Source organism: Callithrix jacchus, chromosome 22 (assembly GCF_049354715.1).
Source record: "Callithrix jacchus isolate 240 chromosome 22, calJac240_pri, whole genome shotgun sequence".
In the NCBI taxonomy this organism is placed as follows: Eukaryota; Metazoa; Chordata; class Mammalia; order Primates; family Cebidae; genus Callithrix; species Callithrix jacchus.
The window spans coordinates 33,188,151-33,215,964 of NC_133523.1; the positions used below are offsets into that span (position 1 = coordinate 33,188,151).

At 44.6% G+C, this 27,814-nt stretch overlaps 1 protein-coding gene and 1 long non-coding RNA gene across 18 annotated transcripts in view; one reads left to right on the forward strand and one right to left on the reverse strand.

Annotated features, from left to right (window-relative positions):
• ZNF569 (zinc finger protein 569) overlaps positions 1–27,814 on the forward strand; it is a 68,748-nt gene that overhangs the window by 33,876 nt on the left and 7,058 nt on the right. For 9 of the 16 annotated variants that reach the window (XM_078358913.1, XM_035283456.3, XM_078358911.1 and 6 more), the window contains 2 exon segments: positions 21,601–21,727; positions 22,013–22,108. The exons of 2 other annotated variants lie outside the window; for them this stretch is intronic. In XM_078358913.1, the coding sequence (XP_078215039.1) occupies positions 21,601–21,727; positions 22,013–22,108 (223 nt within the window). 16 annotated transcript variants of the gene reach the window in all.
• The window catches only part of LOC128930534 (uncharacterized), a 36,733-nt gene continuing 21,914 nt past the window's right edge, over positions 12,996–27,814 (reverse strand). The window contains exons 2-3 of one of the 2 annotated variants that reach the window (XR_008478699.2): positions 23,898–24,018; positions 12,996–13,120 (exon numbers count right to left, since the gene is read on the reverse strand). This is a non-coding gene — a long non-coding RNA (uncharacterized LOC128930534). Of the gene's footprint in view, positions 13,121–18,662; positions 18,779–23,897; positions 24,019–27,814 lie in introns of both variants that reach the window. The other variant, XR_013530791.1, reaches the window with a different exon arrangement.

The window sequence follows — 27,814 nt, forward strand, 5'->3', positions numbered from 1 at the left end:
TACCATGCTGTTTTGGTTACTGTAGTTTTGTAGTATAATTTGAAGTCAGGTTCCTCCAGTTTTTTCTGTTTGCTCAGGAAGGCTTTGGCTATTCTGGGTCTTTTGTGGTTTCATATAAATTTTAGCATTTTTTTCTATTTCTGTGAAGAATATCATTGGTGATCTGACAATAACGGCATTGAGTCTGTAGATTGCTTTAGGTAGTATGAACATTTTAGCAATATTGATTCTTTCAACCCCAGAACCTGGACTATCTTTCCATTTTTTTCTGTGTCCTTTTCAATTTTTTTCATCAATGTTTTATAATTTTCATTGTAGAGGTTTTTCAATTCTTTGGTAAACTCTTAGGGGTTTTATTTTAACTACTGTAACTGGGATTCGTTTCTTGATTTCTTTTTTTAGATTGTTTGCTGTTGGCCTATAGAAATGCTATTGATTTTTCCATGTTGATTTTGTCTCCCACAACTTTACTGAATTTATCTGTTCTGATAGTTTACTGGAATCTTCAGGTTTTTTCAGATAGAAGATCTTATCATCTGCAAACAAGGATAATTTGACTTCTTCCTTTTTCTTTTTTGTTTTGCTTCTTTGTTTGAGACAGGGTCTCACTCTGTCACCCAGGCTGGAGTGCAGTGGCACAATCTCAGCTCACTGCAACCTCTGTCTCCCAGGTTCAAGCAATTCTCCTGTCTCAGCCTCCCGAGTAGCTGGGACTATAGGTGCCCAACACCATGCCCGACTAATTTTTGTGTTTTTAGTAGAGAGGGGGTTTCACCATATTGGCTAGGCTGGTCTCAAACTCCTGACCTTGTGCTCTGCCAGCGATGGCCTCCCAAAGTGCTCGGATAACAGGCATGAGCCACCGTGCCCAGCCCGATTTCTTCCTTTTTAATTTGAATACACTTTAGTTCTTTCTCTGATTGCTCTTGCTAGGATTTCTAGTACTATGTTGAATAACAGTGGTGAAAGTGGGCATCCTTGTCATATTACAGATGTTAGAGGAAATGCTTTTTGTTTTTCCCCATTCAGTATAATAGTGTTAGTCTGTCATATATGGCTTTTATTGTATTGAGGTATGTTCCTTCTGTACTCAGTTTCTGGGTTTTTTTTAACATGGAAGGGATGTTGAATTTTATCAAGTACTTTTCAGCACCAGTTGAAATCATATGGTTTTTATCCTTCATTTTGTTGATGTAATATATCGCATTAATTGATTTGTACATGTTGAACTGACTTTGCATTTCTGAGATAAATCCCACTTGGTCATGATGAATGATCTTTTTAATGTGTTGCTGAATTCAGTTTGCTAGTATTTTGTTGAGGATTTTTGCATCAATGTTCAGCAGGGATATTGGCCTGTAGTTTTTTTGTTGTTGTTGTTTTTAATATGTCTTGGTCTGGTTTTCATATCAGGGTAATATTGCCCTCATAGAATGAGTTTGGAAGTATTCCCTCTTCCTCTATTATTTGAAATAGTTTGATTAGGATTGGTATCAGTTCTTCTTTAATTGTTTAGTAAAATTCAGCAGTGAAGCCATTGGGTTCTGAGCTTTTCTTTGCTTGGAGACTTTTTATTACAGCTTTAATCTCATTCCTTGTTATTGGGCTGTTCAGGTTTTTGATCTCTTCATGGTTCAATTTTGGTAGGGTAACCGGTTTTTTTCTTGGGTGCTGGTAAGGCACAGCTCCCCCAAGAGAATGCTGTTGGTTTTTGGCCTTCAACGTTTTAAAGAATAAGCGATGGGACCACTGCAGGTGCACTGTATGCTCGTAAAAGTAAATATTGGACCCAAGAAGTGTTGCAGAAAGGTGATTTTATTTAGGTAGAGAAAAGAGAAGGAAAGGAGAAGAGAAGGACTTCCATGAAGAGTGTGGAAGGGGATTCCAGAGGGGAAATGTGGCCAGGTGTATGGACACGGACTTTTATCCTGGGAGGAAACCCCACCTTCTTCAAGACCCTCGGCCAATGAAAAGAGTTCCTTAGAACATCTGCTGTAGTGATTGACTTTTAGTTTCTTCCCACGCCCGTGAAATTAAAACATAAACTGTTAAACCTCCTGGATGGAGAGAGATGGGAGGGGAACATGGCGCTGGGAAATTCTTGCCCTTAAAGCTATGCTTCCTCATGAACCCCGAAAAAGAACACATTCCCTCAGTGGACTTTATCCTTTTCTTCTAGGTTTTCTAATTTATGGCCATGTGGTTGCTTATAATAGCTTGTAATGATCCATTGAATTATTGCACTATTGGTTATAATGTCTCTTTTTTCATCTGATTTTACTTACTTGGGTTGTCGCTTTTTTTCTTAGTCTGGCTGAAACTTTGCTGATTTTATTTTTTCAAAAAAACTGATTTAAAATTTTGTTAATCTTTTATATTATTTTTATTTCAATTTCATTTATTTCTGCTCTGACCTTTATTACTTTTTATTCTAATACTTTTGAGATTGTTTTGCTCTTGCTTTTCTAGTTCTTTTAGGACACATCATTAAATTGTTTATTTGAAGTTTTTCTTCTTGTTTGATGTAGGTGCTTGAAGTTATAAACTTTCCTCTTAGTACTGCTTTGGCTGTATCCCATGGGCTTTGGTGTGTTGTGTTTCCATTATCATTTATTTCAAGAAGTTTTTAAATTTTCTTCTTAATTTCTTCATTGACCCAGTGATCATTCAGGAGCATATTGTTTCCATGTGTTTGTATAGTTCCCAAAATTCCTCATTATTGATTTCTAGTTTTATTCCATTATGGCTAGAGAATGTCTTATATAATTTTAATTTTTTGAATGTTTTAAGACTTGCTTATAGCCTAACATGGTCTATCCTTAAGAATGATCCATGTGCTGAGGAGGAGAATGTGTATTCTGCAGCCACTGGATGAAATATTCTGTATATATCGATTATGTCCATTTGGTCTTTAGTGGAGATTAAATCTGATAGTTCTTTGTTGATTTTCTGGGGGTGTTTTTTTTTTTTTTTTTTTTTTGAGATGGCGTCTCGCTCCATTGCCCAGCCTGGAGTGCAGTGGCTTAATGTCAGCTCACTAAGCTCTGCCTCCCAGGTTCAAGCAATTCTCCTGACTCAGCCTCCTGAGTAGCTGGGACTACAGGTGTACACCACCACACCCAGCTAATTTTTGTATTTTTAGTAGAGATGGAGTTTCATCATGTTGGCCAGGATGGTCCTGATCTCCTGACCTTCAGATCCACTCGCCTCAGCCTCCCAAAGTGCTGGGATTCCAGTCGTGAGCTACCACACTCAGCCTCTTTAATGATTTTCTATCTGAAATAATCTGTCCAGTGCTGAAAGTAGAATGTTGAAGTCTCCAGCAGTTATTCTATTGGGTCTCTCTCTTTTACTATAATAATATTTGCTTTATATATCTTGGTGCTCCAATGTTGGATGCATATATGTTTACAATTATGTCCTCTTGCTGAATGGACCCCTTTATCATCATGTAATGACCTTGTCTATTTTTATAGTTTTTGTCTTGAAGTCTATTTTGTTTAAGTATAGCTAGTCCAGCTATATTTTGGTTTCCATCCATTTATTTTCAGTCTATGTGTGCCTTTATAGATGAAATGTGTTTCTTGTAGGCAACAGATTGTTGGGTCTTATATTGTTGTTTTTTAAATACATTCAACCACTCTGTCTTTTGATTGGAGAGTTTTACATTCAAATGTTAGTCCATTTACATTCAGTATTATTATTGATAAGTAGGGGCTTAGTCCTGCTATTTTGTTACTTGTTTTCACATTGTTTTGTGGTCTCTTTTCCTCCTTTCCTGCCTTTCTGTCTTCCTTTTAGGGAAGGTGGTTGTCTCCAGTGGTATGTTTTAATTTCTTGCATTTGACTTTTTGTGTATCTGTTGTATGTTTTTTGATTTTAGGTTGCCATGCGGCTTGCAAATAATAGAACCTATTATTTTAAACTGATGACAAGTTGACACTGATTGCATAAAAAACAGGCCAACAGAAACTAGTACAAACACTACAATTTAACTTTGTCTCCTTGCTTTTTAGCTTTTTATTGTTTTTATTTTTTATTTTATTTTATTTTTCTTTTGAGATGGAGTCTTGCTCTTTCATCAGGCTGGAGTGCAATGGTGTGATTTCAGCTCACTGCAACCTCTGCCTCCCGGGTTCAAGTGATTCTCCTGGCTCAGCCTCCCAAGTAGCTGGGACTACAGGCATGCACCACTATGCCCGGCTAATTTTTTTGTGTTTTTAGTAGAGACGGGAGTTTCATGTTGGCCAGGATGATCTCGATCTCCTGACCTCGTGATCCACTGCCTCAGCCTTCCAAAGTGTTGGGATTACAGGCATGAGCCACACCCGGCCTGCTTTTATTTATGTTTTATTGTACTGTGTCTTGAAATGTTGTTTTAGTTACTAATTTGTATTGAATCACCTTCTCATATTTCTATTCAAGATACAAGTAATTTACACACCACAATTACATTATAACATTCTGCATTTTCTGTGTACTCACTGTTACCAATGAGTTTTATACTTTCACATGTTTTCTTGTTGTTCATTAATGTCCTTGTTTCAGTTTGAAGGCCTCGCTAGCATTTTTTGTAGGACAGGTCTGGTGTTGATGAAATCTCTCAGCTGTTGTTTGTCTGGAAAAGCCTTTATTTCTCCTTCATGTTTGAAGGTTATTTTCACCAGATATACTATTATAGCATAAGAGTTTTTTTCCTTCAGCACTTTAAATATGTCATGCCACGCTTTCCTAGCATGTAAAATTTCCACTGAGCTTCCACTGGTATGTTGTTTCTTTTCTCTTGCTGTGTTTAAATGGATCCTTTCTTTATCATTGACCTTAAAGAGTTTGATTACTAAGTGTCTTGAAACAGTAGTCTTCTTTGAATCTACCTGGTGTCTATAACCTTTTTGTACTTGAATATTGATATCTTTCTGTAGGTTTGGGAAGTTCTCTGTTGTTAGCCCATTGAATACACTTTCTACCCATCTCTCTTTCTAACTCCTTTTTCTACAAATAAGTCTTAGATTTACCCATTTCAAGCTGTTTTCTAGATCTTACAGGCATGCTTCATTCATTCTTGTTCAGTTTTCTTTTGTCTCCTCTATGTATTTTGAAATAGCCTATCTTCAGGCTCACTAATTCTTTCCTCTGCTTGATCAGTTCTGCTGTTCAGTGACTGATGTAGCTGGGGGTGGTGGCTCACGCCTATAATCCTAGCATTTTGGGAGGCCAAGGCAGGAGGATCAGTTGAGCCCAGAAGTTTGAGACCAGCTTAGGCAACATAGTGAGACTCCCGTCTCTACAAAAAACATTAAAAACTTAGTTGGGTGGCATGTACCTGTGGTCCCCGCTTTTTTGGAGGTGGAGGTAGGAGGATCACTTAAGCCTGAGAAGTCAAGGCTGCAGTAAGCCATGATCACACCACTGCACTCCAGCCTGGATGACAGAGATATTGTCTCAAAAAAAAAAAAAGACGACTGATGCATTCTTCAGTGTGTCCATTGCATTTTTCAACTTCAGAATTTCAGCTTTATTCTTTTTAATTATTTCAGTCTCTGTTAAATTTATCAATAGGATTCTAAATTATTTCTCTGTGTTTTATTTCATTGAGTTTCCTGAAAGCAGCTATTTTGAATCCTGTATCTGAAAGGGCACAGATTTCTGTATCTCCAGGATTTGTCCCTGGTACCTTATTGAGTTCAGTTAGTGCAGTCATGGTTTCCTAGTTGGTCTCAATGCTTGTGGATGTATTTATTGCAGTCTTTGCAGTCTGAGCTTGTTTATACCTGCCCTTTTTAGCAAGGCTTTCCAGGTATTTGAAGAGACTTGGGTGTTGAGATCTACGTTTTTGGTCACTGCAGCCATATCTGTACCAGGGTGTTGGGGTCTGGCATGTCTGCCGGGGGTCTGCCGACCAGCGGGAGTCCCCGAGACCGCCAATGTACATGTCTCATTCAACCTGAAGGAGAGAGTGCGCAGAAGTGAAAGAAAAATAGAAAAGTGGAGTCTGGAGGTCTGCATAAATTATGGTTAAAACGCAGCAAATTTATTCTTGTGGGTTCCTTTTATACCTTTTTTCTTATTTACATTTACTTTATCTCAGCAGAAAAGGGGTAGATAGAAAGGAAATAGAAATTCCATAAAAAATAGTTATCAGGGGCTTGTGATAACTGCTCACAAAGTAGTTTAAGGGGGCTTGTGATAGTAGTTTACAAAGCAGTGTGTTTTTCAAAGACATACAGTGCAAACAAACAATGGCACCTTTAAGGTGGCTTGTTAAACCTGTTTTCCATCAGTAGCTAGATCAAAGGCTTAGCTCCAGGGAAAATATGGGCAGGGGTCTCTTGTCCCTCTTAGGCATCTCAATTGCAGCAAGTTTATTGCTTACACAGAGACTGATAGGGACATGAAAGCAGACAGCACAATGTCCTCATAACCTGCAGACCTTTGTTTTGCATTCTGTTTATGCTTTCAGTGACTCAGCCCGTGGCCTTTGTCTCAGCTTGACAGCCCTCGAGATGGGGGGTGCAGATAGGTCCAGCAGCCATCATGGGGCGAGTCACGCTGCTGTCTCAAGCTGTTGGCGCGAACACCGCACATCAGGGGGCATGCTGAGCCCAGTAACACTGACTCTTACAGACTCTAGAGGTGCTACCTTGATGGTCCTAGATAAGATCCAGAAGAATCCTCTGGAAGAATTATCTGGATTATAGGTAGAGACTCTTGTTCTCTTATTCTCTCAGAGTCTTTCTGTTCTGAGCTGCCTAGAGCTGGCGGAGGGGTGACATAAGCACCCCTGTGGCCACCAGCACTGGGACTGCACTGGGTCAGACGAAGCCAGCACAGCAGAGTCTTACCCAAGGCCTATGGTAACCACTGGGGGTTATCACTTGTCTCCAAAGTTCATTGAAGTTCCTATGGCTCTACAGTCAGCAGGTGGCAAAGCCAGCCAGTCGTGTATCCTTCCCTTTAGAATAGCAAGTTTCTGCCAGCCACAGGCACGTCCAGAGATGCCGTCCAGGAGCCAGGGCCTGAAGTCAGAAACCTTAGGAATCTACTTGGTGCTCTATTCTTGGTGCCAGCTGGGCTGGCACCCAAACCACATGGCAAAGTCCTTCCCACTCTTCCCTCCCCTTTCCACAAGCTGAGGAATTTCTCCCCATGGCTACCACCGCCCCAGGCCCACCACTGCCCCAGGCCCATGGCAAGTATGGCCTGGCTACTGCCGGTGTTCACAGGGGCTCTTCAGTCAGCTTGTGGTGAATGTTGCCAGGCCTGGGATTCTCCCTTCAGGGCAGCAAGCTCCCCTTCAGCCCAGGGCAGGTCCAGAAATGCCATCCAAGAGGCAAGGCCTGGAATTCAGGACCCCACGACCCCAGTTGGTGCTCTGCTATACTGGGGCCAAGTTGGTACCTAAGCTGCAAGACAGAGTTCCCTGTACTTTTCCCTCTCCTTTTCTCAAGCAGGAGTCTCTCCCTGTAGCAACCACAGAGAAAATGTGCCTGGTCACACCTGAAGCCAGCACGTCCTGAGTCCCACCCAAAGTCCATGGAGAGTACTACCTAGCTACCACTGCTGACTGTTCAGGGCTCAAGGTCTCTTTAGTCAGTAGGTGATGAATGCTGCTGAGACTAAGTTCTTCTTCTCAAGGCAGAGGGTTTCCTTCTGGTCCAGGGTGTATCTAATTTCATCCAGGAACTGGGGCAGCTAGGGCATGGAATGGAGGCCTTTGCCTGGTGCCTTATCATACTGTGGCTGAGCTGGTATCCAAGGTGCAAGACAAAGTCCTCTTTAGTCTTCCCTCTCCTCTTCTCAACTGGAAGGAAGGGGTCTCTCCTGGACCTGCGGGCTGTACTACCCCAGGTTAGGGAAAGGGTGGCACAAGCACTGCCTCAGCTACCCTGGCTGGTGTTTCACTGGGTCCCATGCCCCTTCTAGTCCACTGGCTCCAAGCCCAGCACAGCACCAGGACTTCCCCAGGAATTGCAATTCGTGTGGCCTAGACTGCCTTTCAAGTTTATTTAGGACCCCAGAGCCCTCTAGCCCATGGAGGTGAGGCTTGCCGGATGTCAGGTTCCTACTGCTATGATGAACAATTTCCCTAGACCAGCTGGGGCTGGTCGAAATACTTCTGCTGTGGGCACCAACTGAGTTCTGCAGTCTTACAATCACTCTGCTCCCTCCTCATAGTGCACAGATTCTCTCTCAGCACCATTTGGCCACTGCGGAGGGGGAGGGATGGCATCAGCAATTCAAGACTGTCTTACCTTCTTCAGTGCCTCTTTCAGTGAGATTAAGTTAAAACCAGATACTAATTGCTGACTTGATTTTTGGTTATGATAAAGATGCTTTTTCTTGTGGATAGTTGTTCAGTTTGGTGTTCCTGTGGGGGGGATGATCAGTGGAGGCTTCTGTTGGGCCTTCTTTCTGTGCTTCCTCTCTGATAGTTTTTTTTTTTTTTTCCCAGAACTTTGAATACGTTGTTCCATTGCCCTTTGTCCTCATTGTGTTTGAGGAGAAGTCAGCTATTAGTTTTATTGTGGTGGATGAAGGTATTAAATTGTTTCCCTTGCTGTTTTCAAGGTTTTCTCTTCATATTTATTTTCAGCATTTTGACTGTGATGTGTCGAGGTGTGTACCTTGTCGCATTACCCTACTCGGAATTCACTGAGCTTGAATATGTACATTAGTGTTCTTCATCAAATGCAGGACGTTTTCAGCCATTATTTCTTTTAGTATTTTTCTGTCCTTTTCTTTCTCTTCTCTTTCTCCTCACTAACTTATACTTAATTTATGCATATGTTGTCCAGGTGTGGTGGCTCAAGCCTGTAATCTCAGCACTTTGGGAGGCCCAGGTGGGTGGATTACCTGGGGTCAGGAGATGAAGACCAGGCTGGCCAACATGGTGAAACCCTGTCTCTACTAAAAATATGAAAATTAGCCAGGCATGGTGGTGCACGCCTGTAGTCCCAGCTACTCAGGAGGCTGAGGCAGGAGAATAGCTTGAACCCTGGAGGCAGGGATTGCAGCAAGCTGAAGTCACACCACTGCACTCCAGCCCTAGTGACAGAGCGAGACTTCATCTCAAAAAAAATAATAAATAATAAATAAATAAATATATATATATATATGCATATGTTGATGCACTTATTGCTCTCACATTTCTGAGGCTATGAGTCTATATTCTTTTTTTGAGATAAGGTCTCACTCTGTCACCCAGGCTGAAGTGCAGTGACACAATTATAGCTTACTATAACCTTGAACTCTTGGACTAAAGCAATCCTCCCGCCTCAGTCTCCTGAGTGGCTAGGACTACAGGCATGTGCCACCAAACTGGCTAATTTTTAAATTTTTTGGTAGAAATAGGATCTCACCATCTTGCTGACACTGGTCTTGAACTCCTAGTCTCAAGTGATCCTCTCACCTTGGCCACCCAAAGCACTGAGATTACAGGCATGAGCCTCTGTGTCCAGCCTGTATTCATTTTTCTTCATGCTTATTTCTGTCTCTTCTTCAGATTGCATCATTTCTATTGATCTGTCTTCAAGTTTACTAATCCTTTTTTTCTGCCAACTCAGACCACCCTGAAGCTGTGAGAAAGTCTCAGCCAGGCCAAAGGGGAGCTGCTGACAAAAGCTTTCCCACTAGAAGAAACCATAGTCCAGACTTGACGAGCCTCACTAAGCTGAGTGTTTGGCTGGAGGCAGCGTTGGTGTATCATGGCATCAGCACAAAAGTGGAGCAGCTAGAGGCTGCCAACTAGGATTCTCTCAGTGGATTCCCTGAAAGAGGATTTAAGCAGCACACCTTGATAGCTGCCAAAGGATGGCCAGACACGGCATGAACATATTAGTCTGTTTGTATTACACTTGACTACCTGTGATAGAAAGCCGAGATAACCTTTGCTTAAACAAGACAGAAGTTTGTCTCTCATGTTGAAGTTCAGGGCTGGTCCTTTAGCTCCAAAAGGCAGAAGAACCAAACTCTTTCTCTTTCATTGGTCTGCCGTTCTCAGTAATTGGCTTCTACCTCATTACCCCAAATAGCTGTATTTGCTCTAACCATCACATTTACTTACCAGTCTATAGGAAGGCGGAAACCTGGGAGAAAAGGTACGCCTCATGCCTTTATGCTCACTTAGCAGCAGCTGCATGCAGTCCTTTCATCTCACTGTCCAGAACTTTGTCATATAAACATATTATGTCTGACCTACCCTCTGCGGGAGGACTGAGCTTGTTCGAAAAAGACCGGACCGCAGGTTAGAAGAAAGTCTTAGGTTCAGGCTTTATTGAGAGGAAAGAGCCTCGGGGCGGGCCAGCCGGGAAGAAGAGGAAAATGGCCGCGCTGCTCAGAGGAGCAGGGTTCTTTTATAGGGGGCTGAAGGGCCGGGGGAGTGGGGAAGCCGAGAGAGCCGAGGTGGTGGGCAACGGTTGGTCAGTTTAAACCGCTGGGCGGGAAGCTGGGCGGCGGGAAACTGGGGAGTGCTGATGAGGCAGGCGGTGATTGGTCAGCCGGTTGCCGGGCAGGAGGTGGCTGCGGCCGGGCGGGAAGGCTAGAGCGGTATGTAGAGTGAGAGATAAGGGAGCCTTTTTGTGGGGGAGGGAAAGAGAGCTTTCACGATAGGGGCAGAATTTTCCAAACATTCCCGACTCCTTAAAAGAAAAGAAGAAAAGAGGGGGTCAGGGGCGTTGGTTGTCTCTCTGGCTACTTCCTGCTGACAAGGGTCGACGGGGGGTTCTGAAGAGGTTTCTTTTCCTAAGGAGTCTGGATGTTCAGGGAGAGGTCCGCTTCTAGCACTAATTCAGGGTAAGGTTGGAGCAGCATCTGGTGGATGGTGACTCGAGTTAGTTCTTGAAGCGCCGCTGTAGGAACTGTAGAAAGCAAGGAGCAATAAGTAAGATTAGGCAAACGGCTATTAGGGGCCCAAGCAACGGGGACAAGAGGGTATACATAGAGTAAGACCACCACGCCGTGGCTTCAGCTGAGAGTTTTTGATTCTGCAGATTAGTTTTGAGTTTCTGGAGGTTCTCGATTTGGGTTTCTACTAGGCCAGATTCATTGATGTAGTAACAGCACTCTTCCTGTAGGAAGATACAGGTTCCTCCTCGTTTGACGGTGAGCAGATCCAGGGCTCTTCGGTTCTGTAAGGCAACTTGGGCAACTGAGGTAATCTGTCGTTGGAGCAATGCTAATGACTCAGTAGAGTCATCAACAGCAGTTTGGAATTGTGAGGTTAGCTGGGCTATAGCTTGTTGAGAATGGGTTAGTGCTCCTCCTCCCAATCCAGCTGCAAGTGCCGAGGTTACTAGGGAGATGCCTACAGCTAGGGGCAGAAAAGCAGCTCGCCTGGTGCGGTGGAGCGGTGCTTGTAGCATTTGGAATTCGGCTGAGGAATATATAGTGAGTTGGGGGACTAAGGTCACTGGGAGCCATAAGGGAGTTGGGGACTGGCCGGTGTGGAGAGTTTTTGTGAGGGTTCTGTTACACCAGAAGAAAGTTCCCTTTGGAGCTGTCAGATTGGTGGTTACCAGTATGGTTTTGTTACAGTTGGAGTAGTTCCGGCCTAGGGAGTAGCATACTGGTAGCTGTGTAAAATCAGGTGGAGTGTAGAGATTTACTTCCTTGATGGGGGAGAAGGGAGAAGTTGAGGCTGAAAGGTTGAGAGGGATGGGGTAGGGGACTGCGACGAAGGGAGTCTGTCCTAAGGAGGCACACATGAGGCATGAGGTTAGGTCAGTTAATCCTGAGAGGTTAGCTAATTTGATTACTTCTTTGAGAAAGGTTAGCCAGGAAAACGGAGACGAGTGTGGTTGCAATTGGTTATTTAGAGATTTTTCTTGTAGGTTAATAGCGGAATGGACTTGGTGGACCGTACGTACCTATGCCCGCCAAATATACAGGTGGGAAGAGGGATATGTGGTGGTGCCGAGGTCATATAGGGCAGCTTTCTGGGGGCTTTTCCACTGGTCATTCCAAGGGTCAGGTATGAGAAGAGAATACCGTGTATAACCGGTTTTGACATTTCCTTCTCCATCTACGTCTGGAACAATTTTGAGCCAGGCAGGAATGTTTGGGTGCCGCTGTATGTCAAGGGCTGCATGCAGAGAGCAATCACCCCAGGTGCAGCCCATTCAGGAGCTCCAGGGAGTATCACTGCATCTTCCTGATGGTTGGTCATAATTGAAACATATGACAGGTAAAACCCCAATTCCTTCATGGACATTGTAGAATTTAGTGAAGTTTAGGTATATGGCGCTTTGGCACCCGGCTGCGGGGCAGTCAGCAGTTGCAAGAAGATGGTTGTGGCTGTATGGGGGGGGTGTTACAGATAAAGGTGGTTTTGGTATAGTTTTCAGTTAGGAAAAATCTCCATCTGTAGGGGGTGTGGCTGCTAGGCCCTGGTAAGTTTGACAGATAAAGGGCCAGTAGGAACAGCCTTCCAGCATGAGGAGGGTCCATGAGGGGCCTTTTTTAACCGAGACAGGTGAACCCAGGATGGGACTTCAGCGACTTTTATGGCTGATGGAGTAGTGAGGATGACAGTATATGGTCCCTCCCACTTGGGGGCGAGGGGCTTTGGGGAGAGGGATTTAATAAGAATTAAGTCTCCGGGGGAGACTTTTTGTGTACTTTCGGATGGCTGGGTGGGTTGGGGAAGAGGTGTCTGCGTGCTGTGGGAGAAGGTTTCGAAGAAGAGTAAAGTAGGGGAGGTAAACGTCTAGAGGAGTGGTTTCTGGCGGTGGGGGAGTTGAAAGTAGGAAGGGGCGACCGTACAGCAGCTCAAACGGGCTAAGCTGTGATGGGCCTCGGGAGCTTGCTCTTAACCTGGTGAGGGCGATAGGAAGCAAAGTTACCCAGGATTGGCGGAGCTCAAGCATGAGCTTGGTCAGATGCTCCTTTATTAGGCCATTGGCCCGTTCCACCTTACCAGAGGACTTAGGATGGTAGGCGGCGTGTAGCTTCCACTGAATTCCTAGAGAGGTAGAAACAGCATTAGTGACTTTGGAGATAAAGGCTGGGCCGTTGTCTGACTGTATGGTGGCCGGGAGTCCAAAGCATGGGATGATGTCTTGAATGAGATGAGTGGCCACTGTCCCGGCAGACTCAGAGGCTGTGGGGTAATCTTCAATCCAGCCTGAAAAAGTGTCAACAATGGTTAGCAGATATCGGTACTGTTTGTGCTTTGGCATATGGGTAAAATCGATTTGCCAGTCTTGGCCAGGTAGGAAACCGCGTAGCTGATGAAGCTGGCGCCGAGGATGACAGGTGACAGGAACCCTGGGAATTAGTTTTTGCGCAGAGAGTACAGGAAGACTGGACTTCCTGTATGGTACTGAGGAGGTGGTGGGGGTGAAAAAGTGGGTTGAGGAACTGGTATAGGGCTTTAGGTCCAATGTGGAGTGAATTGTGGATGTCTTGGATTATTTGGTACCTTTGCTTTTCGGGGAGGATGAGGAGGTTATGCTTGAAGGCCCAGTCGTCCTTGAACCGTACCCCAGGGGTAGACTGGAGGATCTGAAGTTCTGAGGTGGAGTATTGGGGGCTATATGACTTGGACAAGAAACAGAGAGTGGAAGTGGGTGGCAGATGGTTTCTTGCCGTATCTTTAGCCACCCTGTCTGCAAAGGCATTCCCCGCGGCTACGGGTGAGTTCAGGGACTGATGCCCTTTACAGTGGACGATGGCTACCTTGCTAGGGAGTTGAACGGCCTGGGTAAGGGCAGCAATGAGTTTTCCATTGAGGACAGGCGTGCCTTTAGTGGTGAGGAAGCCCCGTTCTTTCCAAATCATGCAGTGTGAGTGAGCTATGAGGAAGGCGTACTTGGAGTCAGTATATATATTCACTTCTTTGTTCTGGGACCAGGATAGGGCCCGGGTAAGGGCGACCAGTTCAGCCTGTTGTGAAGTGGTCCCAAGAGGAAGGGGGCGGGTTTCTATAATTTCAGAGTGAGTTACTATAGCATAGGCTGCTCTCCGTGGGCCGGTGGGATGGGGTATAGAGCTGCCATCAACGAATAGGGTGATGGAGGCAGATGGTAAGGGTTGAGGGAGCAAGTCTGGGCGAGGAGACTGGGCTAATTTGAGGATTTCAGTACAGGAATGTAGGGGGCTGGCATACGGAGGGCAAGGGAGGAGGGTAGCTGGGTTTAATGAGGATCAATGGGAGAGGGTGATGTTGGGGTTCTCAATAAACAGTAGGTGAAGCAGTTGGATATGGGAGGGCCCGAGGTGGGGCAGGGAGTGTTGACTGAGCAGTTCGGTCAACCTGTGTGGAGAAAAGACTTGGAGTGGGAGTTGTAGATTGATCTTAAGAGCTTCTGTGGTTAGGGTGACAGCGGCAGCTAGGGCTCTAAGACACGGCTGCCATCCTCGCTCAGTTGGGTCAAGTTGTCTAGACAGGTAGGCTATGGGCAGAAGGGTCTTTCCTACTGGTTGGACTAGCACTCCTACAGCTGTGTGTTGTTTTTCATCCGTGTATAACTGGAAGGGTAAGTTGGGATTAGGCAGGGCTAGGCTGGTAGAGGTACATAGGGTGTTAAGCAGTGACGAACGCCCAGTTGACAGAACCTGGTGAGGAGAGTAGTCCCTCGGGGGCTTCTGCAGCAGCATGGTATAGGGGTTTAGCTAGCAAAGCATAATTAGGTACCCAGTGGCGAAAAAACCCTACTAGTCCTAGGAAGGAGAGGATTTCTTTCGCTGACTCAGGGGCCTGGAGCGCCTTTAAGGCTTGTAGTCAGTCGATTGTGATGGGCGTGAGCTGTATACCTAGGTAGGTGACGGTGGGTGAAGCTATTTGTGCTTTGGTTGGTGACACCCGGTATCCCCTATCTCCTAGGAAATTGAGTAGGGCGGTGGTGGCCTGGATACACTCTTGGCGGGTGGGAGAGCAGATAAGAAGGTCATCTACGTACTGGAGGAGGTGAGAGGGCTTGAGGTTGCAGTGGAGTAGGTCAGTGGCGAGTGCCTGGCTGAATAGGTGCGGGCTATCTCGGAAGCCCTGTGGAAGAACTGTCCAGGCCAGTTGTTGGGACATGTTCGTAAGGGGATCATCCCAAGTGAAGGCAAAGATAAAGTAGGAGTTGGGGTGTAGAGGTATAGTAAAGAAGGCATCTTTTAGGTCTAAGACTGAGAAACAGGTGGTCCCTGGGGGAATGTTAGAGAGAATGGTGTATGGGTTGGGGACAACTGGATGTATGGGAATTACAGCTTCATTGATTAAGTGCAAGTCCTGGACCAGTCTATATTGACGCTAGGGGTTTCGTACTGGGAGGTTGGGGGTATTACATGGGGAGCTAATGGGGATTAGGAGGCCTTGACCTTTTAGTTTCTCTCTGATGGGTCGGATACCCATACGGTGGGCTTTAAAGATGGGAAATTGAGGGCGGGAGAGAAAACGAGGCGAGGAGTCTTTAAGGTGGACTTGAACTGGCTGGTGGTGTGTAGCTACAGATGGGTTGTTAATGTCCCAGACCTGAGGGTGGACTCCAGGGAGTAGTTCGGATAGGGCTTTTTGGCGTTTGGTATCTGAGGTGAGGGCTAGGAGAAAGAGGCTGTGTGGGTTGGCAGTGGGGAAGGTTATGACGGCCTTTAATTTTGAAAGGATGTCTCGTCCCAGAAGGGGTACTGGGCAGGTGGGGATTATTAAAAAGGAGTGAGTAAATGGAGTGGAGTTATATGAGCACATGAGTGGTGGGGTTTGGTAGGGGATACTCGGGGTCCCGTCGATTCCCATGACCGAGACCTGGGAAGGAAGTACGGAGTAGGTAGCCCCCGTGTCCAGCAAGGAGACACTTTTACCCACTACCTGAAGTGTGACCCTAGGCTCAGCGAGGGTAACTGGAGTCGGAAAGCCAGGGCCCCACTAGTCGTCTAGCAGCCCTAGTAGACTGGGGAATGGAGCTCCCTCGGAGGTCGGCTCCTGGCAGACAGGCTCCTCCCTACCGAGGGTAACTGCCGGCTGCGTAACGCCAGTGTGTCTGTTTTGAGGAACCGGCACCCTGGGGAAGCTGGGGCAGTCTGACTTCCAGTGTCCCGGGAGCCGACAGATAGGGCAAGGCTTAGTTGGTGGCTGTGGTTGTGGACAGGCCTGGGACCAGTGTCCTTCCTTTCCACATTTGAAACATGCCCCCAGAGGGGCATGGGTTTTGGCCTTGGGCTTCTGGTTTCCTGCCGGCCTTAGGGCCACCACTAGGGCTTGGGTCTGGAGGGCAGCCTTCTGCTTCATGCGAGTTTGGTGGGCAGCCTCAGCCGCATCTTCCCTGGCATTGAATACTTTAAAGGCCCCTCTTCTGCTTTCTTTAGTTTCTTTCTTATGTCGGGTGCTGATTGGGAGATAAAATGGGAGGCTAATACAGTGGCCCCGTTTTGGGAGGCTGGATCTAGCCGAGTGTACCGGACTAGGGCTTCTTGTAAGCGGGCGAGAAAGAGCGTGGGATTCTCATCGGGTAGTTGGGTGATTTCTCTTAGTTTATCATAGTTTACAACTTTGTTAGATACAGTATCCATTCCCCTGAGGAGGTATCTAATCATGTGGTCTCTCTTGGGTATATCAGACCCTCGACTAGCCTCATAGTCCCATTGGGGGTCTTCACCTGGGATTACTTCGGGGCCTAGGGGGATCTGGTTATCTATAGCATGATCTTTGTCTGCTTGGTGTCTGGCTGCAGCAAGGATGCGCTCGTGCTCCTCTAGTGTGAGGGTGGAGGTACAGATAACGCGGACATCATGCCAAGTGAGGCTGTATGCTTGAGTGAGGTATTGGAATTCCTTAATATAGGTGGATGGGTCGGCTGAGAAGGATCCTAAACGTTTCTCAATTTGGGACAGGTCTTGGAGTGAGAAAGGAACATGGACCCTGACTAAACCTTCTGCGCCTGCTACTTCTCGGAGTGGGGCCAGGATAGTTGGTTGGTGAGAGCGGGTGTGGGCCGCCACCGGGGAGGCAAGAGGAAGTGTGGCCTCCGAGGGAGGGGGCCCAGAGGGAGTAGAGGAAGAGCGAGGCATGGCCTCTGAGGTAGGAGGTGCAGAGGGAGTTGGGGAAGGGCGTGCTGTTGATGGCAACTGGTTGCCGAGGTTGGCAGGAGGGGACAGATGTTCAGGCAGATCTTCCAGTGAGGAGTAGGGAGGGGTAGAGGTAGTGGAGGAAGATTTACGAGGGGTACGAGCTAAGAGGATTTGGTAGGTGGAGCAGGAAGAACATAGGTCGGGGTGGGTACGGAGGTCCCAAAAAGCCTGAACGTAAGGAATTTCATTGTCTTTGCCCGTGCGGCGACAAAAATTGTTGAGATCTCGGAGGGTGTTGAAATCGAAAGTGCCAATTGGGGGCCAATGTGACTGGTTACTGAGTTTGTATTGGGGCCAAGCCACCTGGGACAGGAAGACAAGCTTTTTCTTTCTGAGGGTTTGGGAGTATCCCAATTTGGTAAAATTTCACAGCAAGCACCCAAGGGGGGTGCTGGAAGGTATTTTGGACTCTGAATTTCCCATGGCGGGCACAGCTACAGACCCTCCGGCGCGGTTGGGTAGATGCAAAGAAAAGGCATCCCCTTTCGTTGCAAACTCCCCAGAGTACAGTTAAGTACGGTTAGGGAAGCGGTCAGAGGGGCGTCCCCCGTCTGGCAGCTACCCCTCAGAAGGCTCCTGGAGCCGGAACAGAGGACTACCTCGGCTCGGCCGAGACTAGGGGAGGAGTCTGTGCGGAACGCAGGAGGGGAGCAACTGCACCGTGTCGTAGGAGGAGGAGAAGGGAAGGGGGGGTAAAGCAAGAAAAAACTTGGCTTACCTTAATCGGAGTGTGGAGGTGGCAGGGCCAGTGTTAGGTAGGTCGGGGGAGGGGGCTGTGGCCGGGCCAGCGGCCCCAACTCCCAGGTTTCGGCACCACTTGTCTGACCTACCCTCTGCGGGAGGACTGAGCTCGTTCGAAAAAAATCGGACCGCAGGTTAGAAGAAAGTCTAAAGTTCAGGCTTTATTGAGAGGAAAGAGCCTCCGGGCGGGCCAGCCGGGAAGAAGAGGAAAATGGCCACGCTGCTCAGAGAAGCAGGGTTCTTTTATAGGGGGTTGAAGGGCCGGGAGAGTGGGGAAGCCGAGAGAGCTGAGGTGGCGGGCAACGGTTGGTCAGTTTAAACCGCTGGGCAGGAAGCTGGGTGGCGGGAAGCCGGGGAGTGCTGATGAGGTAGGCGGTGATTGGTCAGCCGGTTGCCGGGCGGGAGGTGGCTGCGGCTGGGCGGGAAGGCTAGAGCGGTATGTAGAGTGAGAGATAAGGGAGCCTCTTTGTGGGGGAGGGAAAGAGAGCTTTCACGATAGGGGCAGAGTGTTCCAAACATATTAGTACTTATTTCAGCAGAACTTGGGCCAGAAACTGGGAAGATAGAATAAATATTGGAATAGAATAACAGCGTGTGCTACAGTATTGCACTGTTGGGATTTCCTTTTTTTTTTTTTTTTTTTTTTTTTTTTAGATCAGTCATAGGCTGTGTTTCCTTTTAACCTATTCATTTCATTATGATTTTAAAATTTTCAGGCTGGGTGCAGTGGCTCACCCCTGAAATCCCAGCACTTTGGGAGGCTGAGGCAGGTGGATCATTTGAGGTCAAGAGTTCGAGACCAGCCTGGCCAACATGGTGACACCCTGTCTCTACTGAAAATACAAAAGTTAGCTGGGTGTGGTGGCACACACCTGTAGTCTCAGCTACTTGGGAGGCTGAGGCAGGAGAATCGCTTGAATCCAGGAGGTGGAGATTGCAGCGATCCAACATCGTGCCACTGCACTCCAGCCTGGGCAACAGGGTGACACTGCATCTCAAAAAAAAAAAAAAAAAAAAATTCAACCACAGATACATACCACTTTAAATACTGATTTGTTTTCATGACTTTTCCTGGTTTGGGATGTTTATTTTTCTTCATTAAACTTTTTAAACATTTGCCTAATTCATTATTCTTAAAGTATCACTTTTTTTTCTTTTAAGAGACAGGGTCTTGCTATTGCCCAGGCTGCTAGAGTGCAGTGATGAGATCATGGCTCACTGCAACCACAAACTCCCAGGCTTAAGCAGTCTTCCAGCCTCAGCCTCCCAGGTAGCTGGGACTATAGCCACACACACCATACATGGCGGTTTTTTTTTTTTTTTTGGTAGAGATGGGGTTTTGCTGTGTTGCCCAGACTGGCCTTGAACTGGCCTCAAGCGTTTCTCCCACATCAGCTTCCCAAAGTGCTTTGAATTATAGGCGTGAGCCACTGTACCTAGCTCCAGCTTTTAAATATGGAGATTTATGCATATAAGTTCTAAATTTCTCACTTTAAATTGTTTGTTTTTGCATTTACTACATTCTTTTGCTCAAGTATTTTCTTCAAATGTATTTTAATGATTTATTTTGTGATTCTCTCACTCTTGAGCTAGGGGCAATTAGGATTTTCTTGTAGGCTGGGCGCAGTGGCTCACAGCTATAATCCCAGCACTTTGGGAGGCTGAGACGGGTGGATCACAAGGTCAAGAGATCGAGACCATCCTGGTCAACGTGGTGAAACCCCGTCTCTACTAAAAATATAAAAAATTAGCTGGGCATGGTGGTGCGTGCCTGTAATCCCAGCTACTCGGAAGGCTGAGGCAGGAGAATTGCCTGAACCGGGGACCTGGGAGACAAAGGTTGCAGTGAGCCGAGATCGTACCACTGCACTCCAGCCTAGGCTACAAACCAAGACTCCATCTCAAAAAAAAGAAAATACAACTTCCTGAGGAGAAAATCTGCAGCTGAGGTAGTCCCAGCAAGAATACATCTTATGTGCTCATGTCCTTCCCTATAATTGGTGAAACTATTATACCAGGGCCAGATACCCACATCATGCTTTCTCCTCAATCCCACTTCCTCACCAAGTGCTTTATCCAAGCTTATTTGGATCTTCATCCCAGGTGAGGGGAAATGTTCAAAAAAGCCCTGGATTTCAGGAGTTTTTTCCTATGACACTTCACCTTTTGCTTCTTGAACATGTTTATTTCAAATGTCACGATTTTTAGCAGTAAAAGGTTTCAGGAGAGGAGCTCCCATCAGTACCACAGCTTTCTCTGAACTCTTAGTGTTAGTGGATGTTCATGCTCATAGGTTCCTTTTAGAACCTAGAAACAAATTCTTAGAAACATTGTGAACTAGCTATTGGATAATTTCTTTGTTCTCACCCAGTCTCTGGTAGAAAATCCTGAAAAGATAGGAAATATGGATTTCCAGTGCTATTTAAGATTTTTTTAATGGTCGTAGACATTTGAGCATTTCTGTTTTGAACTAGGAAGAGTGCATTAGATTTCTACATTCAAATCACATTGCCTTCAAGAAGTTTACCAGTTTTTTGCAACTCATTCTATAGTTTGTTTTTGTTTTTGTTTTTTTGATACAGGGCCTTGCTCTGTTGCCCAGGTTGGTGTGCAGTGGTGCAATCACAACTCACTGTAACCTCTACCTCCCAGGCTTAAGCAATCCTCCTACCTCAGCCTCCTGAGTAGCACTACAGGTGCCCACCACCACACCTGGCTAATTTTTGTATTTTTTTGTACAGACAGAGTTTCACCACATTGCCCAGGCTCATCTTGAACTTCTGGGCTCAAGGGATTTTCACGCTTCAGTCTCCTAAAGTGCTGGGATTACAGGCATGAACCACCATGTCCAGCCATTCTATGGCTTTTTAAATATACATTTTCAGTTACAATCCTATTTCTGACCATTAAAAAACAAATTGTTATCAGGGTTTTTTTTCATGGTTGTCTCTGAGATTCTGTATGTGGCCCCTTCTCCAGTATATGTAAACCCTTTGAGCAGTCAGATCCCATTTTCATGGCTGCAGACACATACTATAGGCTGATGGCCAATAAATCTTCATTTTCAATGTAGATTTCTCCTGATCTCATGAACAACTGCTGAATCAGTGGATATAACTCCAGTTGCATGTCCCACCATACCACAGATTTCACCTGTCATTCTGTCTCCTGCTTCTATCTAAATCCTGCTTTCCTTTTTTCCTGCCTCTGGTATCTTGTGAGATCTCAAACCACTTAACTTGGTTAAAGTTTTATTTTTCTATTTCCTTCACACTCAGTTTAAATTGGTACCTAAACGATTGGATCCTGATCAGAGAAACCTGTACCGGAACCCCTTTAACAACTCACAGTAGGTAATAAAGACATGTGCTTAGGCCAGGCGCAGTAGTTCACGCTTGTAATCCCTGCACTTTGGAAGGCTGAGGTGGACCATGAGGTCAGGAGTTTGAGACAAGCCTAGTTAACATGGTGAAACCCTGTCTCTACTAAAAACACAAAAATTAGCTGGGTTTGGTGTCACGTGCCTGTTTTCCCAGCTACTTGGGAGGCTGAGGCAGGAGAATCGCTTATACCTGGGAGGCAGAAGTTGCAGTGAGCTGAGATCATGCGACTGCACTCCACCTTGGGTGACAGAGCATGACTTTGTCTCAAAAAAAAAAAAAAAATGCTTGCTAAATTAGTGAATGAATATAAACTGACAGGATGCTGCTAGTGTGCTGGGGTTTTAATATCAGAACAAGGTTCAATATGTTTTGTTTACAATCACCCAAGATAGATGACTTCAGATTGAGTAGGAGTGTGTTGTTACAGGGAACAGTGACATTCAAAGATGTGGCTATTGACTTCACCCAGGAGGAGTGGAAGCGATTGGATCCTGCTCAGAGAAACCTGTACCGGAACGTGATGCTAGAAAACTATAACAACTTAATCACAGTGGGTAAGAGTAATTTACTATAATTCAAACTCCAGAAAGTACCTTCCCCCCGCCCCACCCGCCATGTTTCTGAAATATGTATACCTTTTAAATATTAGAGGGAGCTTGGCCTTGGGATGCTCATGTGAATGTCCATGCTGCAGTTTTCAGAGCAAAAGGGGACAGCATCCCCAGAAGCCACCATTTCTTGTCCTCTAGAAAGCCTGGTTTTCCTGGGAAGCCTGAATTTTTGGGTGGTTCTTTGTTCCTAGTATGTATGCGCAGATCTATGTAACTTCCCTTTGACAGGCTATCCATTCACCAAACCTGATGTGATTTTCAAATTGGAGCAAGAAGAAGAACCATGGGTGATGGAGGAAGAAGTATTAAGGAGACACTGGCAAGGTTAGTGGAAGGGAACCAGACAGATGAGGAGGAGTCAGGGCCCTATTAATGATTAATCAGTGAATGGTTGATCTCTCTAAATTATTATTCAAAGATATTTTCAGAGCTGGGCACAGTGGTTCATATCTGTAGTTTTAGCACTTTAGGAAGCCAAGGCAGAAAGATTGCTAGAGTCCAGGGGTTTGAGACCAGCCTGGACAACATAGTGAGACCTCATCTCTATTTTAAAAAATAATAATTAGGCCGGGCACAGTGGCGCATGCCTTTAATCCCAGTACTTTGGGAGGCCGAGGTGGGCAGATCATGAGGTCAGGAGATCAAGAGCATCCTGCTCAACATGGTGAAACCCCGTCTCTACTAAATAAGCAAAAATTAGTCAGATGTCATAGCGCACGCCTGTAGCCCCAGCTTCTCAAGAGGCTGAGGCAAGAGAATTGCTTGAACCTATGAGGCAGAGGATGCAGTAAGCCGAGATCGTGCCACTGCACTCCAGCCTGGGCGACAGAGCAAGACTCTGTCTCAAAAAAACAAAACAAAAAAAACAGCCAGGTGTGGTGGCACACACACTTGTAATCCCACCTGCTTGGGAGGCTGAGGTGGGAGAATCACTTGAGCCTGGGAGGTCAAGGCTGCGGTAAGCCATGATCACAGCACTGCACTCTATCTAGCCTGGTCAATGGAGTGAGATCCTGTCTAAAAAAAAAAAAAATTCAGAAAGCATGTAGCTTTTTTTTTTTTGAGACAGAGTCTCACTCTGTCTCCCAGGCTGGAGAGCAGTGGTGCGATCTTGGCTCACTGCAGCTTCTTCCAGCTCCTAGGTTCAAATGATTCTTGTACCTCAGCCTCCCAAGTAGCTGGGACTACAGGCATGTGCCACCACACCCAGCTAATTTTTTGATATTTTTAGTAGAGATGTGGTTTCACCATGTTGGTTAGGCTATTCCTGGCCTCAAGTGATCTGCCCACCTTAGCCTCCCAAAGTGCTGGGATTTCAGGCATGAGCCACCATGCCCAGCCTCATGTTTTGTAGTGACCAATGGTGTGAACTCTTTATAAACCTAAGATGTCATTTCTAGATACTGTTCTTAATTTCTTTGCTCATAACTTAGAGATGTGGTTGGCTTTCCTACCTGAGTGCTAGATCCAACCTTTCCTAATAGCTTTCCAGCCTTCCTTTGGTAATCCTTCTGTTATTAGCATCTTTGGGAGTACTGTCACCTTCATATACAGGATCTTTTCTTTTTGTGTACATTAATTTGTAGTTGTTAAAATAAACCTACTGACATTTATAGTCCTTTACTTTTTCTTCTTCCTTCCATTTTAAATGTCTGAAATATTTTATTTTGTACCGATAGTCATACTTCCCTCTGTATTTTTATTTTTAGGTTTTGCTCTCATACTTCAGTAATCACACTACCACCCTTTTATTTTAATAAAAGTTTTAAGTCAATGCTGATTTTTTGGTAGCTCCCATTTTCTGATATATTTTTCATGTATATATACAAGTATACATGATGTGTGCATATATACGTATTTCAAATTTTATAAAGACATTTTTGCCCTCTAAAGAGACCTTAATAATTTCTACCAGTAACTTCTGCCAATGTAGTCTGTTCACATTTAGAAAAAATCGTGTCTGGGCACAGTGACTCATGCCTGTAATCCCAGCACTTTGGGAGGCCAAGGTGGCCAGATTACCAGGTCAAGCTATTGAGACGATTCTGGCCAACATAGTGAAACCCCATCTCTACTAAAAATACAAAAATTAGCTGAGCCTGGTGGTACACACCTGTAGTCCCAGCTACTCAGAAGGCTGAGGCAGGAGAATTGCTTGAATCCAGGAGGTGGAGGTTGCAGTGAGCTGAGATCGCACCACTGCACTCCAGCCTGGTGACAGAGAGACACTCCACCTTAAAAACAACAACAATAACAAAAATTATTGCCAATCTGATACGTGAAAAATGGTAGCTAATTATAGTTTGAATTTATATTTCCCTTATGAATGAAAGCATTTTTTCATGTTTCTCATCTATATTTCTTTAATAAATAGTTGGTATCCTTTGCCTTTGTTTCTGTTGAGTTCTTAATTTGTATGAACTCTTAACATACTGAGCTGATTGGCACATCATCTGTCATGTTTTTCTTGTGTTTTTTTCCCAAAAAGATTATTCCTCATTGAAGTACTTTTTGGCCACTTTGACTTTTTAAAATATTCATGGAGTTAAAACAATCTTTCCTATAGCAGATTATCACAGTTTTTAAAATATATATGGGTCATTTATGTTTAGATACTTCTCAGTAATTACTCATCCTCTTATGTTTGCTGTGAATTTAAATAATTTGTTTATACTTTAAGTTTTTAATGTCAATGTTAGACTGGTTTTATAAATAGAATTTGGAAGCTTTCCTTTCTGCTCTAGAACATTTATATAGCATTGGTGTTATAACTCTCTTGAAAATTTGGTAGATGTTACCTGTTCAACTGTTTGGACCTTGTATATTTTTGAGGGAAGTTTCCTTGACAGCTCTTTTCATTTTTCCTTTTATAACTATCCTGTATATATGTAAATATATTTTTGTCTTTTGCATTAGTTTTTGATAATAAGTTGTATTTTTCCATGAAATTATCTAATTAATTCTAGTCTTCAAATTAATTTTCACAGACTTGACAAAGCAACTTCTATAAATATTAAAATTTCCTCTGTATCTGTAAAAATACAGGGTCATATGTTATATTTAACAATTTGTTTCATCTGTATTTTCAAATATTTTGGTATGAAATTGTTCGTAGTGTTCTCTGATTTTAGCTAATGGTTGCTTGCTTTTGTTTTATTTCTTGTGTGGGATAGGTGGGTGGAGAGGTGTTCTTGGAGGTCTATATCCTATAGACCCAGTGATGCATCAGAATGTCTGTCTTACCTATATGTTGTTTTGCATTGTCACACTGCGGTACCATAATTCTAATGGTGAAAGTCCTATTTCCCCGCTTGCATAGTATTCTGCATTTCAATAGTGGTTTTCTTTTTGTCTTCCAATTATTTCCTTGGTTCTGCTAGTAAACTTTTATCCCTTTCTGTTTTCTCATTAATTCTTCCTCATATATTTATACAGGCATATCTAATTTTATTGTGCTTTGCTTAACTGTGCTTGGCAGATGTATTTTTTATAAATTAAAGGCTTGTGGCAGCCCCACATCAAACAAGTCCATTAGCACTATTTTTCTAACAGCATGTGCTCACTTTGTGTGTCTATGTCACATTTTGGTAATTTTTGCAACATTTCAAACCTTTTCATTGTTATTATTATCTGTTATCAGGATCTGTGACCAGTCATCTTAGATGTTACTATTGTAATTGTTTTGGGGTGCCACAAATTTCATCTACTGACCAGCCATTCCCATGTCTCTCCCTTTTTCTGGGTCTACTGACCAGCCATTCCCATCTCTCTCCCCTTTTCTGTGTCTCTCTCTTCCCTCAAAAACAACAGTATTGTAATTAGGACAATTAATAACCCTACAGTGACCTCTAAGTCTTCAAGTAAAAGGAAGAGTCACACATCGCTCCCTTGAAATTAAAAGCTAGAAATGATTAAGCTTAGTGAAAAAGGCATGTTAAAAGCCAAGATAGACCAAAAGCAAAGCCTTTTTGTTTGCCAAGTAGTGAATGCAAAGGAAAAGTTCTTGAAGTAAATTAAAAGTGCTGGCCAGGTGCAGTGGCCCACACCTGTAATCCCAGCACTTTGGGAGGCTGAGGCCACAGAACACTTGAGCCCAAGAGTTCAAGACCAGACTGGGCAACATGGTTAAGTCTCATCTCTGCCAAAAATACAAAAATTAGCCAGGCGGGCCAGGCACAGTGGGTCACACCTGTAATCCCAGCACTTTGGGAGGCTGAGGCGGGTGTATCATGAGATCAGGAGTTCAAGACCAGCCTGGCCAACATGGTGAAACCCCATCTCTACTAAAAATACAATTAGCCTAGCATGGTGGCAGGCACCTGTAATCCCGCCTACTCGAGAGGCTAAGGCAGGAGAATCGCTTCAACCCAGCAGGCAGAGGTTGCGATGAGCCGAGATGGCGCTGTTACACTTCAGCCTAAGGAACAAAAGCACAACTCTGTCTCAAAAAAAAAAAAAAAAAAAGCCAGGTGTGGTGTTGCATGCCTGTAGTCCCAGCTACTTGTAGCTACCTGGGAAGCTGAAGTGAAAGGATTGCTTGAGTCTGGGAGATGGAGGTTGCAGTGAGCCAAGATCACACCACTGCATTCCAGCCTTGGTGACAGAGTAAGACCCTATCTCGAAAAAAGAAAAAAGTGCTACTACAATATACACACAAAGAATAAGATGATAAGAAAGCAACACAGCCTTATTGCTGGCACGGAGAAAGTTTTAGTTGTCTGGGTAGAAGATCAAACCAGCCACAGCATTCCCTTAAGCCAAAGCATAATACAGGACAAGGCCATAATTATCGTCAATTCTATGAAGACTTAAGGGTGAGGAAGCTGCAGAAGAAAAGTTTGAAGCTAGCAAAGGTTAGTTTATATGGTTTAAGAAGCTATCTCCGTAACATAAAAATGCAAGGTAAAGCAGTAAGAGTCGATGGAAGTTGCAGTATATTATCCAGAAGATCTAGCTAAGATTATTGATGAAGGTGGCTAACTAAACAATAGTGTTTCAATGTAGATGAAAGTCTTCTATTGAAAGAAGAGGCCATCTAGGACTTTCACAGCTAGAGAGGTGAAGTCAGTGGTTGCTTCAAAGGTTCAAAGGTTTAACTGACCCTCCTGTTAAGGGTTAATGCAGGTGGTAACTTTAAGTTGGAGCCAGTATTCATTCACCATTATGAAAATCCTAGGGCCCTTAAGAATTATGCTAACTATACCCTGCTTGTGCTCTATAAATGAAGTAATGCCTGGATGATAGCACATCTGTTTACAGTATTGATTTGCTAAATATTTTAAGCCCACTGTTGTTGGTATCTACAGCTCTGGGGAAAAAAAAAAGTTCCTTTCGAAATATTATTGCTCACTGACAGTGCACTTGGTCACCCAAGAGCTGTAATGGAGATGTATAAGGAGATCAGTGTTGGTTTTCATGCCTGCTAATACAGTTCTGCAGCTCATGGATCAACCAATAATTTTGACTTTTGAGTATTATTATTTAAGAAATACTGGCCGGGCACTGTGGCTCACGCCTATAATCCCAGCACTTAAGGAGGCCGAGGTAGGTGGATCATGAAGTCAGGAGTTCGAGACCAGCCTGGCCAACATGATGAAACTCCATCTCTACTAAAAATAGAAAAATTAGCTGGGCATGGTGGTACATGCCTGTAATCCCAGCTACTCAGGAGGCTGAGGCAGGAGAATTGCTTGAACCAGGAACCGGGAGGCGGAGGTTACAGTGAGCCAAAATAGCACCACTGTACTACAGAGTGAGACTCCATCTCAAGAAAAAAAAATACATTTTGTAATGCAGTAGCTTCCATAGGTAATGATTCCTATGATAGATCTGGGTAAAGTAAATTAAAAACTGTCCAGAAAGGATTCATGAATCTAAGTGCTATTATGAATATTCATATGACTCATGAGATCAGAATAACAGGAATTTGAAAGGTTGACTCCACCCTCATGAATGACTTTGAAGGATTCAAGGCTTCAGTGGAGGAAGTAATTGTAAATGTGCAACTAGTAAGAGAAGTAAATTAGAAGT